The following is a 17,803-nucleotide window of genomic DNA, read 5'->3' as shown; positions in this document are numbered from 1 at the left end:
CATGTATGCAGGAGGCCAACTTACTTTCCTGGCTTCAGGACCCCACTGATCTTGCTGGTGTTGAAGGTCAATTCGATGGACACGTTAGTGACCTAGAAATGCCCATAGAAGGAAACAGGTCTAAATGATGGAAGTTGTCATGTACAGGAAGGACAGTGAGGAGGACCAGCTGTCTCCTCTGAACAGTTAAAGCAGGAAATTTGCCCACTAGGCTCTCAGGAGGCTCATTGTAAGTGCTCACTAAATGTTTGAACTTGGACTTGAACACTCTTACTTCAAATTTCTGCCTACAATGGCAGTTAAATTTTGAAAAGACTACCAAGAGAACGTCTAGAGTACCTATCCCTGGTGAACTCTAAAATGGATCATTTTTAGCTATCTCAGGGCCAAGATTTCTAGGCCTCAGGGCTCTAGAAATAATAACAATAATATTTTAATTTAAAACATATTAATACAAAAAAACAATTTTAGTTAACAGTAACAACCATTTTAAATTACAGATATAGCATCTAGGAGGAATTGTTCTTCTAGAGATGTGACTTGCTGAGTTTCAAAAGTCAAGAAACAAGAGAGCAATGTTCTCCATCCTGTGAGCAGGGCCCTCAAAGGACCCCAAATCCCTTCTCTATTAGACAGGCTCTATCAAGAAAGAAAAATCCACACTCAACATTTAATGCAGAGGGAATTTAATACAGGGAATAACACAAGTGATGAAACTGCTGAGAAGCCAGAAAAGAGTTGGTGAGGCCACTCAGAGATTGGCAGAGATGGAAGGCTGCTTTCAGCCCAGGACTAGAGAAACAGAGTGGAGTTGGGATTATGGGAGTCACCACAGAGAGACACAGTCACTGCTGGAGCCTCTGCCCATGGCAAAGGGAGAGGTAAAGATACTCTGGCTTCATCCTTCCTCCTGTCCTTCATTCTCCTGATAGTACCTCCCATAGGCTATGGAAATGCAGTCTTCAGGGAATATAGCTCAGAGCAGAGCAAACAAGACCAAGAGGTCTATACCTGCCTCCTCCACGCCCACAATAGCCCAGACTTATGTAGTTGGAGATACATACATTAAACATGATTTTGCAAGCAGCTAAGTAAGTATCTTTGTAGTAAACACTATGAAGAAAGATAATGGGGTCCTTTAAGAAAAAAGAATGGCAAGAGGCATAAGGTAGATAAGTCAGGTAGTAAGTGGGGAGAAAAGCATGTAGAAAAAGGGAACAGCATTTGCAAACACTCTGAACCTTACCACACTGAGCCGGAAAACAGACTCCCTGGTGGAGCTGGGCAGGAGCACGAAGCCCTCAATCTCCATATGGGGGGCCAAGGACAGATTCCCAGGGCTGAAGTTCAGGAGTGGCGCAGAGGTCACTGCTCCCTGGACCTCCATGTCCATGTTGGGGTACAGCCTGGCTAACTGGGAACAGAATTAGGAGATAACATCAAGAGAAGAAAATATGCAGGTCTTGCCAGGAGAGTCCTGAGGGAGTCAGATAAAACTCGGAAGGCTTTTGGTTGATTTTGTTTCTCACAGAATGTTCTGTGCCTTTTCTGTTAACAGCACAACTGGACATCTTTCTACATCTGACACGCAGAGTCTGCGGCATCTGTTTCATGGCTGCATTGTATTGGCTGTGCACAGGTGTTGCTATTGGTCTGACCCTACTGGGTATTAAGTTGCTCCAAGGTTTTGTCATTAGAATAACCACACCCCTGAGTACCTTTGGTATTATTTCCAGGAAAACGCTCCTAGAGGTGGCATTGCTGAGTCAAAGGGTAGTATTGCGTATAAAGCTTTTGGCAGGCATGGCCAAATTCTCCTCCAGAAAGGTCAGGCCAATATTTTCACTCCCCACCCCTCCTTAGGCAAGGGGTGAGAGCTATTGTTTTTCCATGCCCTCATGCTGGTAACCATGCATGCTGAGATCAGACACCAGAGGTTTTTGAAACATGACACAATTAGATCCTACTATTTCAAAAATGCTAGAAATTTTCTGTTTAACTAGAGGTAGGTACAGAATTTAATTTGGAGCAAGAATATTCTTTTTTGAGGGGAGGAATTGGCAGAAGAACAAGACTCCCATGAGCCTTTTGGTTCTGTAAAATCTACATCCTATTCTAGAAGGAAGAAGTTTGGAAGGTTGAGGAGGAAAACTGCTTTACTAAGAAGGTGGACAGAGTTGCTTTTCTGCCAGGTTGATTATTCTGCAGGCAAGAAGGGGGAAGAGGAGTTTCCTTTTCTTGAGGGGGTGAGGTGGGAAAGCATTGCTGGAGCCAGGGTGTGACCAAGGTGCTCCAAGGTTGGCTGGGACAACATGGCGGTGGCAGGGCCAGCTGAGAGTGGGGCTCTAGGGAGAGAAAGGGCTTGTAGGGGTCGCCTCATGGAAGGGCATGACCCAGACACTACAGAGTAATAGTTTAAAATTTTCCCCACCATTGCAATCCCCCCTCAGCCTTCTGTAAGCCTTCTGCAAGGTATGTTACATACTATCGCCTATCTGAGCTGCATCTTGGGGGACTCAGAGGTTTGGGGAGAGGACTGTGAATTTCTGTAGGATACATGAGAAGGTGCACATGAAGAGGTTAGCCCAGCATGATGGAGCTCACCAGGTTACTCACTGCAACACTGAGGGTGCAAAAGATTAGGAACAACCTACATGTTTTTCCATAGGGACCTGGTGAAACAAGCTGTGGTAAATCCCTACAACAGCAGATGGGACACCCAGGGGAGAAAGACTGAGGAAGTTCTTTATCTATCCATATGGAATGATCTCTCAGGTACAGTAAGAGTGGGGAGAAGGCATAAAATGCCAAATAATATTTGTATAAAAATACCTGGCACTTTGGGAGGCCGAGGTGGGAGGATTGCTTGAGGTCATCCTGGGCAATATAATCTCTACCAAAAAATTTTAAAAATTAGCTGGCATGGCAGTGGGCGCCTCTACTCCCAGCTACTCAGGAGGCTGAGGTGGGAGGACCTCTTGAAACCGGAGTTTGAGGTTACAGTGAGCTATGATGCTGCCATTGCATTCCAGCCTGGGCAACAGAATGAGATCCTATCTCTTAAAAAACAAACAAATAAAAACACCCAAAACACTAAGACCGAAAAATGGAGAAAGAGGTACAACATTTGCTGTAGAAGTTGAGTATCCCTAATACAAATATCTGAAATCTGAAACAATTTGAAATCCAAAACTCTTCTGGTCCCAAGCATTTTGGATAAGAAATGCACACTCTGTGTACACACAAGTATCACCAGAAGGATATGCACAAATCGTAGTAGGGGGGCTGGGTTGATAGGGCTCAGGAGTGAACGGGGGACTTTCCATTCTATAACATCTTATGTCTTTTAAATGTTGAACCATGAGAATTCATTACCCATTCAAAAAATAATTTTTATAAAACACCAAAAATAGGCCCGGCCCCTAGTAAACCCTGTGTAATTGTAACATGTTATGAATTAGGGTGCACTTTATGCCACATGACAGCATTCCTTGGGATCCTTAGACAGCACCAATAAAAGACAGGACGCATTGTGGTCCCAGGAGACATGGGCTCTGGCTTCTGTCATTCAGGAGTTTGAAATCAGCCCCAAAGCCTGAAGGACCTTTGCCTTCACTGAGGGTCTCATTCTTGCAGTTCTGATTCTGAGAGGAATGCAAAAGTTTTTTTGTTTTGTTTGTTTGTTTCTTTTTTTTTTGAGACAGTCTCACTCTGTTGCCCTAGGCAGAGTGCCGTGGCACCATCATAGCTCACAGCAACTTCAAACTCTTGGGCCCAAGCGATCCTCCTGCTTCAGCCTCCTGAGTAGCTGGGACTATAGGCACCCACCACAATGCCTGGCTAGTTTTTCTATTTTTAGTAGAGATGCGATCTCACTCATGCTCAGGCTGGTCTCAACTGCTGAGCTCAAGCAATCCACCTGTTTGAACTAGGAGCGCTAGAATTGTAGGCGTGGGCCACCACACCCTGCCTGAATGTAATGAACTTAAACAGAAACTTCTGAAATTCAATGGGCTTGGTCTGCATCCCCGGAGGGCTGAGAGTCTCCTTACCCGAGAAGTAAAGACTCGGAAGGACTTGGTGGTCAGCTGGATGGGAGAGTCAGGTGGAATCTGCAGCAAAGAGACACAAAGTAATTTTAAAGTGCTCCCACCAGAGCTGAAGAGAAACTGGGGAGCTGGGGGAATGTTCAAGACTGTGACTTCTCAGCTGCCTGGTGACCTTAGCAGTGATGAGATGCATGTCCTTCATTCACCATGAGCAGAGTTCATGAGTCCCCGGGGTCCTGGCTGTGCTCTTTGGGTAGAGGTGATGTGTAGACCCCATAGAGAGGGTCTGCAAGGATGAGGTTTGCAGGACCCTAGGTTTGGGTCCTGGCTGTGTCACTGTGTGATCTCAGGCCAGTCCTTTTATTCCCCTGAGTCTCAACTTCCTCATCTATAAATGAGGAATAACAATAGCTATTGTTAAATGGGGATAACAATAGTTCCCGCCTTCAGGCCATTGTGAGGGCTAACGAGCATCTAGCACAGCCTGGCATGTGAGTGCTTCATGAAACATGCTGTTATCATCCCAGCCACTGACAAGGAGGCCCGTGCTACAGGTGGGTGGGTAAATTGAACATGATAACACCTGTGCAGGTGTGGGACCTCTTTTAAGGTCACTTCCTCCATCTATGATATGGCTGGCACCCAGTTTAAACTAGGGTAAGCCAAACCATCCAAGTTGGACCTCACTGTGTTTTTCCCATCATCCTGTCATCATTCATGAGAACTCTACTAAAGAAACTGGGGAAATATTAAAGATATGATCCACTATAAAATTCAGTCTCCCTTTCACAAATCCCCATTTGAAACAGTTGAGATAAGTGTTAGGAAGACTTTATCCCTCCTTTTTTTTTCTTAACCATAAATCACTTAATCATATACCCTTTTCACTTAGGCTCAAGGGAGTTCCTAGACGGGTTTAAGATTAATAAAAAATTGATTTGTGAGCCCAGTGTCTTCATAATCATGACTTTTCACTTAGTCTTTATTTCTTTTCCTATGTACCTTTCTGCATTTATCAGTATATCTGTTATTCTGCCTCATTCACTAAAATATTTTTAAATAAACCTCCATAAATCATCAGCATGAAAGAAAATGTGAATTAGAATAACAAGTCTATACTAGGAAAAAAGCGCAATATAGACGAGCAAGCTTCAAAGTCTTCCACAGTTGTTATAGGGGAGAAAGAACTTTGGGTTGGAGCTTCCCGTTAGCCAAAACAAAAAGGCAGACTGTGCTAACATATTTTTTCTGATTTTGATTTTTTTCTTAGTTGATAACTTACTATTTTACAGGTGTAAATGGGAGTGGAAAGGAAAGAAATAGGGAAGGATGGGTTATGCTGTCATTTGCCACCATCCTCACCATGTCCTTTGTGATGGAGAAGCTCAGCTCCCCTGCCTCGTGATAAACCAGGCTGGCGGTATTGAAGACGCAATCCGAGATGGCAAAGTAGACCATTTTGTCGTGGTCCTTGGGAGGGCTCATGGCTGGAGCAAGGAAGGCAGCTGAGGAAGGGTGATCAAGATGAAAAATTTCACCCTGGAGAAAGAAACAGGGTCCGATTGGACTTTTCAGTCTATCCTGTGGCTGGACTTCTGAGCTAGGTAGTCACCTACTCAGCCTGGTGAAAGACACTGGTTGGGGACACTGCCTGAAACTCCACCATTAAATACATTTTCTTTTCCATCAAAGAGTTGTGTGTCCTAATGAAAAGTTTCCCAGAAGCTTTAGAATACACAGAGTAGCCACAGGAAAAACTGGCCGACCCCTCTACAGCACCAAGGGCCAGCTCTGGTTGATCGCTCCTTCATAAGGAGCAAGGCAGAGGAGGAAAGGGGATTGGAGGGCAAGTGTTTAATTCCTACGGGTCGTGAGACGCCTGTGGGAAAAGCCCAGCTCTGGGAACGGTTCCCAGCACTCCATATGGTCCTGTTCTCAACACAGAAGGAAGCACTGGGAGATGAGAACAGATCTGAAGGTAGAGGGACAGGTGGCTCCAGGAATGAGCTGACCCTGAGGGAATGGCTTACTGGGGTGGGGCCGACCTGGGCCTCTGCTCCGGGATACTTACCTTAAATGACACATCCAGCATCTGGGATGTGGCCCGAGGTGCATCCACTAAACTGTAGTCAATGCCAATGGAATTGTCAATCTCTACTGTGACTGTGAAGAAGAGACGGGAAGAATTAGGAGATGGGTGCAGCCTTTGGGTGATGGAGAAGGGGTGAGGGCTCTGGCTGACTTGCACTTGCTATGACTTTCACCAGAGGCCCCTATCCCTCTGCCTAAACATTCTTTCTACCTAGCACAGCTCTGGGTCAAAGAACTAATTCTTTATAAAAGAGACTATGTGGGTAGTCCCTTATTGGAACCTGGTGAGTTAACAATCACTATTGTTAAGCTCAGCCTAGGGCCTAAGCAGTTGTCAGGGTGATGCACACCAGGAGGGGCTCGGGTCAGCCCTGGGTCTTCATGCCTCTAGTCACACCTAGAGCTGCATGCTGAACCAAGTAACAAGTAAGGCCAGGCGTCTAAGACACTCCCCTCCAAAGCCCTGGGTGAACAAGTGTTCTACGTCCTGTGTATTGGGCCGGCTGTACCAGCCTTGATCTCAGGCAAAGGGGTGTCAATAGTAACCACACGGGGCTTGCGAGCCAGGGTACCAGAGAGCATCTCAGACAATTTGTCAGGGACTGTCCCTCCAAATGTAACGGACCCAAGAGTTTGAGGTTGCTATGAGCTATGATGCCATGGCACTCTACCAAGGGTGACAAAGTGAAACTCTGTCTCAAAAAAACAACACTAAACAAAACAGTAGAAGGGACAATGCGGGGACAGCTCCATCATGGAATGCACAGCAAGAAGGAATCAACTACACTATACATATGTATACAGGAATATGGATCGACCTCCTAACTTGATGTTGAACAAAGAAAGCCTTGGACTTTTGAAAAAAAGACTCAAAATACTGTCTGATTCCATTCATGTACGAAGTGCAAAACTAATCTTCGCTGCTAGAAGCAAAGAAGCATATGAATGCATAGTTATCTATTTATATTCATCTGCTTCTATATATTTATTGTTGTATAAGCAAAGAAAATATTTGAAAAGATACTCTCCTCACAGCAGAGATCACCTCTTGGGAGAAAAGTTGGAGAAAAAAAGGGCTCCCCCACCCTTTTTTTTTTTTTTTCCTGAGACAGAGTCTCACTCCTTCGCCCTGGCTAGAGTGCAGGAGCACCATCATAGCTCACTGCAACCTCCAGCACATTAGCCCAAGTGATCCTCCCTGCCTCAGCCTCTCAAGCAACTGGGATTACAGGCATCACCACTCCTGGATAAATTTTTAATGTTTTTGTAGAGATAGATGTTGCTGTTTCTCAGGCTGGTCTCAAACTCCTGGCCTCAAGCAGTCCTCTAGCATTGGTCTCCCAAAGTGCTAGGATTATAGGCATCAACCACCGTGCCCAGCCTGGGACTTTTAATTTTTACTTTTTCTACACTTCTGACTCATTTGCTATTTTATAAGGTAATATATGCTCTTGTAAAAATAATAGAAATAAAGTGTCTCAAGGTGTTCAGTGCACTCTACCTGGCAAAGTTTGGAGATAAGGCTGTAGGTCGGAGGTTACTGATTTCTGGATGATTTCACAAATCTGAAAAAAAAAAAATGGGAAGAGAAAGCCTGAGAGAGTCCTCACCTTTGGTATGGCACTGTGCTTGTCACTTCAGTCACATTGTTTTCATGTTTGCTTGGGAATCACTGATTCTACAAATATTTGTAAGTGCTTATCACATGCCAGGTACCAAGGAAATAGAAATGATCAAAAAATATAGGTCTCCATGTGGACCCCAATAGGGTCTGAAAGGATTTTTCAAAGTCTTTCCCAAAGCTGGACATCTGAGCTAGGTATTCACTGATTGCCTGGAGACACTGCTTTGAAACTACCATTAAAGATGTTTTCCTTTGGGTGGTCCTGGCCTCCAAGAATTTAGAGTTTAATACCAGAACTAGAGAGTAACTAGACATTGTCACCCAAATAAACATATAGGTGACGTAGATACTTCCTAATGGTCGTCACTTAACAGGTTTGATTGGATTGATCAATATTCCCCTTTCCCTCTGGTGCCTGTGGAAGACCGAAAGCTGGTGGGTGTGGTCTACTCACACGTTAACTGCAGCCACCAGATGAGTTACTGGCTTCTCAAGAGAAGGAAATGAGCCTTTCCAATCCTGTTTGCTGTATTTGCTCTTATAATCACTGAAATTATTCAATTTGTAAATCAATGCCATATAACTAAGAAAAGAGTCATTTTTACAAAAGCCTAGGATAAATACTCTGGAAAGGTGAGATGCTTTAAATTAATAAAGCCCTTTTCAGTTTGGACAAAACAAACAAGAAAAACTTAGGAGGAAAAAAAATCATAAAAATCTGGAAGGATTTTGCACTTTGTGGCTTTGTAGGTGTCTTCAAATTCTCGTTGTAGCTAAAGAAACCTGAGCTAGAACTTGTAGCAGACCAATGTTTATTCAGGAAAGACCAAAGGCAATGTCAACCAAGAAACTGTCTTCCAAAAATAGTTCGAGGCCCTACATCAAAAGACAAAAACTGAATTGCATTTGTTGTGTCTTAAAATATTTGGGTTCATTCGTAAGTATGTGTGGGCTGCCTTTCAATAGCTCTTTTTGTTAACCAGCTACCACCTATTGTGCAAGGAACTGTGTGTGTGTGTATGTGTGTGTGTGTGTTCCCTCTCCTCCTTCACCACTTTCTCCCACACAGTCATTGCTATAGACACAGCTCCAGCTGGGTGTAGCATATCTTAGAAATGAGGTTTGGAGGTGAAATGAGTGTTTTGTGGAATTGAAAAACTAACATAAATCTTCTTCTTCCTTTTTTTTTTTAGCCAAAGATTGCAAAGTCTGCAAAATCTGGAAATTTCACATTATTTTTAAAAACAGGAAAATCTGGCCAAGTGTGGTTGCCTACTCATGCAGGGGAAGTGGTCATGAGCTTGCTGGGGGCCCATGAAGTTAGCTGCCTGGTCTCTGGCAGGCACCCACCTAATGGTTTACTTTTTTAGCCTTTGTGCAATGCAGGGCAATCTGGGGCAATGAGCAGGGCTGAGCAGGGGGAGGGGCTGGAGTCTGTGTTTGGCTCCTGCCATTTGACTCTTGGCCAGGCACCTGACCATTTCTGTTAACTGAATGGACTTGGAGTCCAGACAACTGAGATTTGCTCCCACCTTTGCCCCACACAAGCTCCATGGCCTGGGGAAATGATTGATCCTCTCTCAGCCTTGGGCACAAGTATGTCCAAATCAGCTGCCATAGCCCTGTCCAGGGCTGGAGGTCAGTGGGTCTTCCATCTAGCCCTCACCAGGCTCAGTGAATGCCCGGCAGCTTAGACCTTCTTACCTTTCTTTCCAACACTCCCCGGAACTTGGACTCAATCTGATTGTGGAAGAGATTCAGTAGCCACCTGGGGAGAGGAGCACAGAGGGCAGTTAGCTGTCTGCCACTGAACTTGGGGGCAGTACAGAAAGTCAGTCCCTGACCCTCAGCCAGGCCAGGCTCCAAAGGGAGTCCTCCCCACCCCGTCCTGGCCCCTGCTGTGCCCCAGAATCCTGCGGGGGAAGTAAAGGCAGAATCTCGGCACACCCATCCTTATTCTGTGCCCTCGGCTTCCCAGCCACCTGCTACACCCCGTCACTGGCAGTAGATATGGGGAGGGGCTTGAGAATCCACATTTTCTAAACAAGGAAGCTGAGACTCAAAGAGATGAAATGACTGCCCAAGACTTTTTTTTTTCTCTTTTTTCAACTTGAATATTTTTCATAAAGTTTCCGTTAGCCAAAACTTTTGTTTTCTTCCAATAGCCAAATTTCATTTACCAGACAAAGGCCCTCTGAAGTTTATTTTTTTGTGGAAATGATATACCAATATCTGCATCTGTTCATCTCGACATGGTCCCCAAAGAATGATCATCATGTGTGCCTTCCACCTGGGTCCTTACAATTATCAAGGCCAGGCAGAGGGCTAGGGGGGCTGGGGATTGTAACCAGCGGTCAAGCTGGCAGTGTCCCTATGGCGACTTACCTCAAACCTCCTGATATGTCCACGTCCACATCACGGATGTGGCCACTGCAACTGGAGGTCGTAACCGTGGGCCTCCCCGAGGGCTCACTGCCCAACTGGAGATCAACGGAAATCGTGATGCCCTTGACACTGAGGTCAAAGGAGTTTTGTAGTTTCCTATAGGAGATCAGAGAAGCCATGGTTGATTCATAGAACAGGGTCTGCCACAATTTGAGGGGAAAGAGTAAAGCTCAGTTCTGATTCCAAAATAAGTGGAGCTGAGTAAAGATTTAAGAACAGGAAATAAGGTCATAAAAGATCTAGAAGAAAGCTTAGATGCAGTATTCATAGTCAGGGATGGGTGAAGTCATTTCCAGGCAAGAGCCAAGTCTCATAAGCCATAAAGGAAACAGTTGATAAACTTGCCAGCACAGAAAATTAAAACTTCGGGGGACAAAAATGCCATCATGAAGAAAAACAAAATAATTTCATCATGGGATACCCAAAGAGCTATTTTCCTTAATGTATGGGCTAATTTTATTATACAAAGAACAAGCCGATTAAAGTTAGCAAGAAAAGGACAAAACGACCTAAAATAAATTAATCAGAGATACGAATAGGAAGTGCGGTGGCAAATAAGCATATAAAAATGACTAAAAATGGAAACAGTGATGCCAGTTTTCGCCTATCAGATTGATAAGATGTTTGATGTTTTAATACCGAGTGCCAGTGAATATTTGAGTAAATGGAAGTTCCAGACACTGTGTTTGGGAGACCCACATAATCTTTTTGAAATACAAATTGGTGGGACTTATCCTAATTTGAACACACACACACACACACACACACACGCACACACATACTCACTCTTTGGCCCAACAATTTGACTTCTAAAATTTTATCTTGTGGCTCTTCCTGCCAAGATAGAGGAGGGAGGCAGCTCACTGAAGAATCATGGGTAATAGGAAAAAAATGAAGAAACAATCTAAACACCCACTAGTAGTGGGGGGTTGGGTAAGTTGGCACCAATGCTATACAACCTTTGAAAACAATGAGGGAAGACGTGGTCTATCCATATGACGAAATGGAACCCATCCCCCACAAGGAATGGAGCACTAATGTGTGCTGTAACGTCGCTGGACCAGTGAGACCCCATCTCTACTAAAAATAGAAAAACTGAGGCAAGAGGATCACTTGAGCCCAAGAGTTTGAGGTTGCTGTGAGTTATGATGATGCCATGGCACTCTACCCAGGGCAACAGCGTGAGACTCTATCTCAAAGACAAAAAAAAGTATTATGCTAAGTGCAAGAGGCTAGACACGAAATATCACATATCTGAGTGATCCTGTTTACATGCAATCTCCAGAATAGGTACATCCATAGAGATACAATGCAGATTGGTGGTTGCCTGGGGCTGAGGCAGAGAAAGGAGTGACTATTTAAGGGGTGTGGAGTTTTCTTTTGGGGTGATGAAAATGTTTTGCAACTAGATAGAGGCAGTTGTTGCAAAACACTGTGAATGACTAAATGCCATGGGATCGTATCCCTTTTTTTAATTTTTTTAATTTTTTATTTTTTTTGTAGAGACAGAGTCTCACTTTATGACCCTTGGTAGAGTGCTGTGGCGTCACACAGCTCACAGCAACCTCCAGCTCCCGGGCTTAAGCGATTCTCTTGCTTCAGCCTCCCGAGTAGCTGGGACCACAGGTGCCTACCACAATGCCTGGCTATTTTTTTGTTGCAGTTTGGCAGGGGCCAGGTTTGAACCCTCCACCCTCGGTATATGGGGCCGGTGCCTTACCGACTGAGCTACGGGCACCGCCCCTGGGATCATATCCTTTAAATGGTCAATATTACATTATATGAATTTCACATCAATTAAAGAAATTACATTTTAAAAAGGTTAAAAATTACCACAAATTCAATGGCTTAAAAAAAAAAAAAAAAAAGTTGGCCACTATGCTCAGTGGTTAGCACACCGGCCTGCACACCAGGGGTGGCAAGTTTGAGCCTCACCTGGGCCTTATTAAGAAAAAAAAAGAAAGAAAGAAGTCAATCTTCATAAGCTTTTATAGAGATTTTTAAGGTACTTCAGTGACAAGAGCCAGGGCAAAAGAGTGTGGCCTGATTATTTTCATAAAAATAGAATGAATGCACTTATTAAAGTTCAAGGAGTAGGGTGGTGCCTGTGGCTCAATGGAGTAAGGCGCCAGCCCCATATGCTGGAGGTGGCGAGTTCAAACCCAGCCCTGGCCAAAAGCTGCAGGGAAAAAAAAAAAAAAAAAGAAGTTCAAGGAGTAAGTTTAAAAAAAAATAAAAAAAATTAGAGTGACTGCACACATTCAGGGGACTTCAGTATTGGGCATCTTTCTAAGGTAGCACTGTCCAGTAGAAATAGAATGTGAGCCATGTATGTGATTTTATTTTATTTTATTTTTTATTGGGGATTCATTGAGGGTACAATAAGCCAGGTTACACTGATTGCATTTGTTAGGTAAAGTCCCTCTTGCAATCATGTCTTGCCCCCACATGTATGTGATTTTAAATTTTCTCAAAGCCATATTAAAAGGCAAAAAGACCTGAAATTAATTTTAGCAATATGCATATAATCCTTTCAATATGTAATCAATATCAAAATTATTATTATTATTATTGAGACAGAGTCTCACTCTGTTGCCCACAGGCTAGCATGCTGTGGCATCACAGACCACAGCAACCTCACACTTCTGAGCTCAAGTGACCCTCTTGCCTCAGCCTCCCAAGTAGCTGGGACTACAGGTGCCCACTGCAGCCTCCCAGAGTGCTAGGATTACAGGTGTGAGCCACCACACCCAGCCTCAATATCAAAATTATTAATGAGAGGCGGGTTTGGTTATAATCTTCACACTCTGACAGGCCAAAGTGGGAGGATCCCTTGAGCTCAGGAGTTCAAGACCAGCCTGAGCAAGAGTGGGACCTCAACTCTACGAAAAATAGAAAAATTAGCTGGGTATCATGGTGGGCACTTGTAGTCCCAACTACTCAGGAGGCTGAGACAGGAGGATCACTTGGGCCCAGAAGTTTGAGATTGCTGAGGGCTAGGTTGATACCATGGCACTCTAGTCTGGGCAACAGAGTGAGACTCTGTCTCATACATATACACATATGTGTACACGTACAAATTATTAATGAGATTTGTGTTCTTCTTTTGTACTAAATCTTCAAATCTGGTGTTTCACCAATAGTAGCAGTACCAGTAAAGACATGTGGTCAGCAGCTATTACATCAGACTGTGCGGGTCTAAAGCATGATGAACATGGTCAGGTCACTCGGCAGAGATTGGCCAATCCTTCTCTTACGGGCTGAATTGTCACCCCCCCACCCTGCCAAAATTCTATGTTGAAGACCTCACCCCCAGTATTTCAGAATGTAACTGTATTTGGAGATAAGCCTTTTAAAAAAAGATTAAATTAAAATGAGACCATTAAGGTGGGTCCAAAATGATCTGATTGGTGTCCTTAAACGAAGGGGAGGTTACGGCACCTGTAGCTCAGTGGCTAGGGCGCCAGCCACATGCCCGGGGCTGCCCGGGCCTGCCAAACAACAATGACAACTACAACAAAAAAATAGCTGGGCGTTGTGGCGGGCACCTGTAATCCCAGCTACTTGGAAGGCTGAGACAAGAGAATCACTTAAGCCTAAGAGTTTGAGGTTGCTGTAAGCTGTGACGCCATGGCAGTCTACCCAGGGCAACACAGTAGGATAGTTTCAAAAAAATAAAATAAAATAAAAGAGGAGATTAGGACATAAGATTAGCACATAGAGGGTTTCCAGAGAGCGGAGGAAAGATGTGAGGACATGGCAAGAGGGAGGGTGTCTGCAAGCCAAGGAGGGAAGCCTCAGAGGACGCCAGGCCTACTGACACGTTGATCTTGGCCCTCTACCTGTGAGAAAATATGTTTCTGTGAGAAAATATGTTTCTGCTTAAGGTGGCCAGTGGGCTTCCATACAAATGCCTCTGAAGTCAGAGCCGTTCAGAGTGCAGAGTTTGTACACTGGAAGCAGTCCTTGACCAAGGGCAAACAGGAAAGAGGGCAAATGGCAGAGCTGGCAAAGCCAAAGGCATGCTCTCCACTGTCCTCGGAGCTCCCCAGGGAGACTGCACTTTTCTTGCCCATCAGGCTGACGTCCTGCCCTGATGCCCCACGCCCCTGTGAATGTCTCACTTCCAGATCATCAAGTACTTGCATTGGAATTCTTGTCGTGGGGTCTGCTTCTGTGGGAAGCAAACCAAGGAGACACAATATGTCGAATTTGCTTCACCCATGACCCCAGCAGGGAAGCAGGCCTGTCCCCCTCAGGATATGAGGAAGTGGAGACTTAGAGAAAGGGACTCATCCCAGAGCCAGAACTCAAACCCCAGACTGCCTCTGGGCTTGGGCTCCATCTGTCCATCATGAGGATTTTCTGATGAGCTGGAAACACTTGGACCCAAGGAGGAAGAGACAGAGCTAATGGCCAAGGGCTTGGCAGTCAGGGAGCAGCATCAACTTACAGGAATGCCTTGCGCACCTTCCACCTGCCCTTGATACGGATGGAGGAGTCAGAGATGCTGAGACTCAAGCCGTGGTCCGGGAGGGGCCTCAGAGCGGAGCCACGCAGGTCACAGCTGTGGATGTCCAGGCTGGAGAGAGACATACAGTGGAAGGTGTCAGTCGGGCCTGTCCCAGCCTCACCAGGGACCTGCTCGAGGTTTGTAGCCCTCTCACCACCATGGTGGCGACTGGACCAGCAGGACCTGGCCTGGGTCACTTATGGAGGTCCCCCAGTTGTGGAATACCTATGTGACCAGGCTGAGCACTTTACCTTCCTGCACCATTTAGGCCTCACAGACAGAGTCACACACATTCTTTTCCCCTTTCCATAGAGAGAGAAATAGAACCTTGAAGAAGAGGTGTGATTGTCCACACTTATTTGCACACTCGGGATGAGAACCCGTGAATCTCATGACCCTGGTGGCATTCTAAATGGAGCCTACTGAGAGTCCCTTCTTCTGAGCTCCCCTCTCTTAACACGTCCAGGTAGATGAATTAGATTCAGGGAAGACAGAGGCAACCTTGAGACGCGACACGAAAAAGGTTGACAAGGCAACTGTGAGTGGAGGAAAATGGTCAAGTTTCAGTTTCATTTTCTTTGCCTGGGACATAGTAAGTGCTCAACAAATGTTTGTTAATGGACTGAATAAAAGAAGGGAGGAATGAATGAAGTGGGAAGGGGTGTAATGAGCTATGGGCCTGATTGCCCTCCCTCCATTGCCCAACCCTCAAAAAAGCACTTCACATCTTTTTAAAAAGCTCAGGTGCTCAAGTCTGGTCATCCTTTAATGACTCGACTCAAATGCCACCTCCTCTGGGAAGCCCTCCCTGAATCTGCCAGGTAAAACTTCAGCTCTAACAGGGGCTCCTATATTTACAGTTTCAGGGCTTTCTTGCTAGTCTATGTCCACTGGCAAGATTGGATCTTAGATTATCCCTCTGAAGGAGGGAGCTGTATCAACCCCACTTTATAGAGAAGAAAACTGAGGCTCAGGTCACACAGCCAGTAGGTCTTCATTAACACTTGCTGAATGAATGAATGGAGGAACTTAAGTCCATCCCTTAATTTCCTTCTGTATCCCTCTAGGAACTATCACACTGTCAATCCAGACTTGGGGCGCTCTCTCTATTCTTCTCCAGCCTCCACCCATCTTGGGGCTCCCAGAAGAGGGAGATTCCCACCTGTGGAATGAATACTGCCCACGGCCGACATGGTCGATCTTGAAGTCCCCGGAGAAGTCGGGTAGCGTGGTCCTGTGCAGCAATGACTGTAGAGCCAGCAGCCCTTCCCTGGCCGCTATGGAAAGGAAAAGGCTGGGAATCAGCTTGGTCCATCTGCCTTTCTCTCTTGCTCTAAGGCGCCTCAAACTGTGGCCCATGGGCCACATGAAGCAGTGTGAATTGTATTTGTTCCCATTTTGTTTTTTACTTCAAAATAAGATATGTGCAGTGTGCATAGGAATTTGTTCATAGTGTTTTTTTTAAGCTATAGTCCGGCCCTCCAACAGTCTGAGGGACAGTGAATTGGCCCCCCGTTTAAAAAGTTTGAGGACGCCTGCTCTAAACCTTTTAGTGGCTCCCACCTGTCCTAGGGAGAGAGGCCGACATCCTTAGCATGAATTATAGTTACAGGTTATTGAACCTCAGCATCATGGGGAACACTTGGGAGCATCCCTGCATTTCATGTGGCTTTGTTAGGTTTGTGCCCATTTTACAGATGAAGAAACAGAGTGCCTTTCCAACAGCTCCCCATGAGTGCCATGTGCTTGGGTGTGTGGTCCTCTTTCCCGTCTCTGTGCCATCTGGCTTGTGTAGAAGAAACTGGAAGGATTTGGTGGACTAGAATCCTGCCTTTGGCATCTTCCTAGCTGGGTGACTAACAAACCTTCACTTTGTTCATCTGTCAAATCTGACAGGCTGGGCATGGTGGCTCATGCCTGTAATCCCAGTACTTTAGGAGGCTGGGGCAAGAAGATCGCTTGAGGCCAGGAGTTCTAGACCTGCCTGGGCAACATAGCAAGACCCTGTTTTAAGGGGGAAAAAAAGATAAGAATGACAGCAATGCTTTCTCACTAAGGTAGCATGAAGAGTACAGGGCATCGTGTCATAACTGCAAAGCAACAAGGGGCTCGGAGGGTACCAGGCACTTGTATCTTGGTGCCTGGCACACAGTAGGCACTCAGCAAATGCCTGGAACAGAATAGCAGGGTTTATATTATAAAAAATATGGAAAGGACCAAAATGTTCTACTTCAGAAGCTTGGTTTCATAAACATGGAAGGTTTGCAGAGTGGAAAAGGAACAAAAAACAAGCCCTCCTCATTTAGGGGTTCAATACAAATAGGACCTGCTGTTTGTCCTGGGGTAAGAGGGATTCTGTCCCCAAGGCAGGCATATGTACACAGATGGCCAGAGGCCTCCCTTTCACTTCTTTCTAACTGGCTCTCTTACACTGACCCTTGTCCCTGGGTAATTCCCACTGTCTTTCTAACTCACCTCCTCCTGGAAGCCTTCCCTGATTTCTCTCTCTCTACCTCTGGCCAGTCTGAACTCCTGACAACCCTACTTGAAGGAGGGTTATTCTATTTCACAGATAAGCCAATTTGAGGAGCACATGCAGTCGGTGTCCACCCATACCCCTGAGTTCTTCCAGGCAGTGACTGTTGACTCCAGGCTGCTAATGTCTGCCTCTTTGAGCCTCTTTGTCTGGGAACTATGGAAAGTTGGTGCACACAGCAGGACCACAGTGCTGGGGAGCTGACCTCCCCCTGCCCAGGAATCTTCAATCAGTCACGGTGGGGTATAAATCCCCCAGCTCCCTTGCCATTTGGATGCCGTAATCTTGAGGCTTTGTTTCAGCATATTTTAAAAAGATAGCCTTACTTTAACACATCATTTTAAATTGAGAAACAACATATAGAAAGTCCCTAATAGGGCTGGGCACAGTGGCTCACTCCCGTAATTCTACCACTCTGGGAAGCTAAGATAGGAGGATCCCTTGAGCTCAGGAGTTTGAGACCAGCTGAGCAAGAGTGAGACTCCATCTCTATTAAAAAGAGAAAAACTATTTGGGTGTTATGGTGGGGGTAGGTAGTCCCAGCT

At 45.3% G+C, this 17,803-nt stretch overlaps 1 protein-coding gene across 1 annotated transcript in view; it reads right to left on the bottom strand.

The window, feature by feature from the left end:
- Positions 1-17,803, bottom strand: part of LBP (lipopolysaccharide binding protein) — a 32,612-nt gene that overhangs the window by 13,594 nt on the left and 1,215 nt on the right. The window contains exons 2-11 of the mRNA XM_053574292.1: positions 15,885-15,999; positions 14,663-14,791; positions 10,150-10,305; positions 9,469-9,532; positions 7,642-7,705; positions 6,121-6,212; positions 5,412-5,588; positions 4,053-4,112; positions 1,247-1,414; positions 25-92 (exon numbers count right to left, since the gene is read on the bottom strand). Of these exons, the coding sequence (XP_053430267.1) occupies positions 25-92; positions 1,247-1,414; positions 4,053-4,112; positions 5,412-5,588; positions 6,121-6,212; positions 7,642-7,705; positions 9,469-9,532; positions 10,150-10,305; positions 14,663-14,791; positions 15,885-15,999 (1,093 nt within the window). The remainder of the gene's footprint in view (positions 1-24; positions 93-1,246; positions 1,415-4,052; positions 4,113-5,411; positions 5,589-6,120; positions 6,213-7,641; positions 7,706-9,468; positions 9,533-10,149; positions 10,306-14,662; positions 14,792-15,884; positions 16,000-17,803) is intronic.

The sequence above is a fragment of the Nycticebus coucang genome, chromosome 21 (assembly GCF_027406575.1).
Source record: "Nycticebus coucang isolate mNycCou1 chromosome 21, mNycCou1.pri, whole genome shotgun sequence".
Classification (NCBI taxonomy): domain Eukaryota; kingdom Metazoa; phylum Chordata; class Mammalia; order Primates; family Lorisidae; genus Nycticebus; species Nycticebus coucang.
This window is presented reverse-complemented; position numbering and strand designations above follow the sequence as displayed.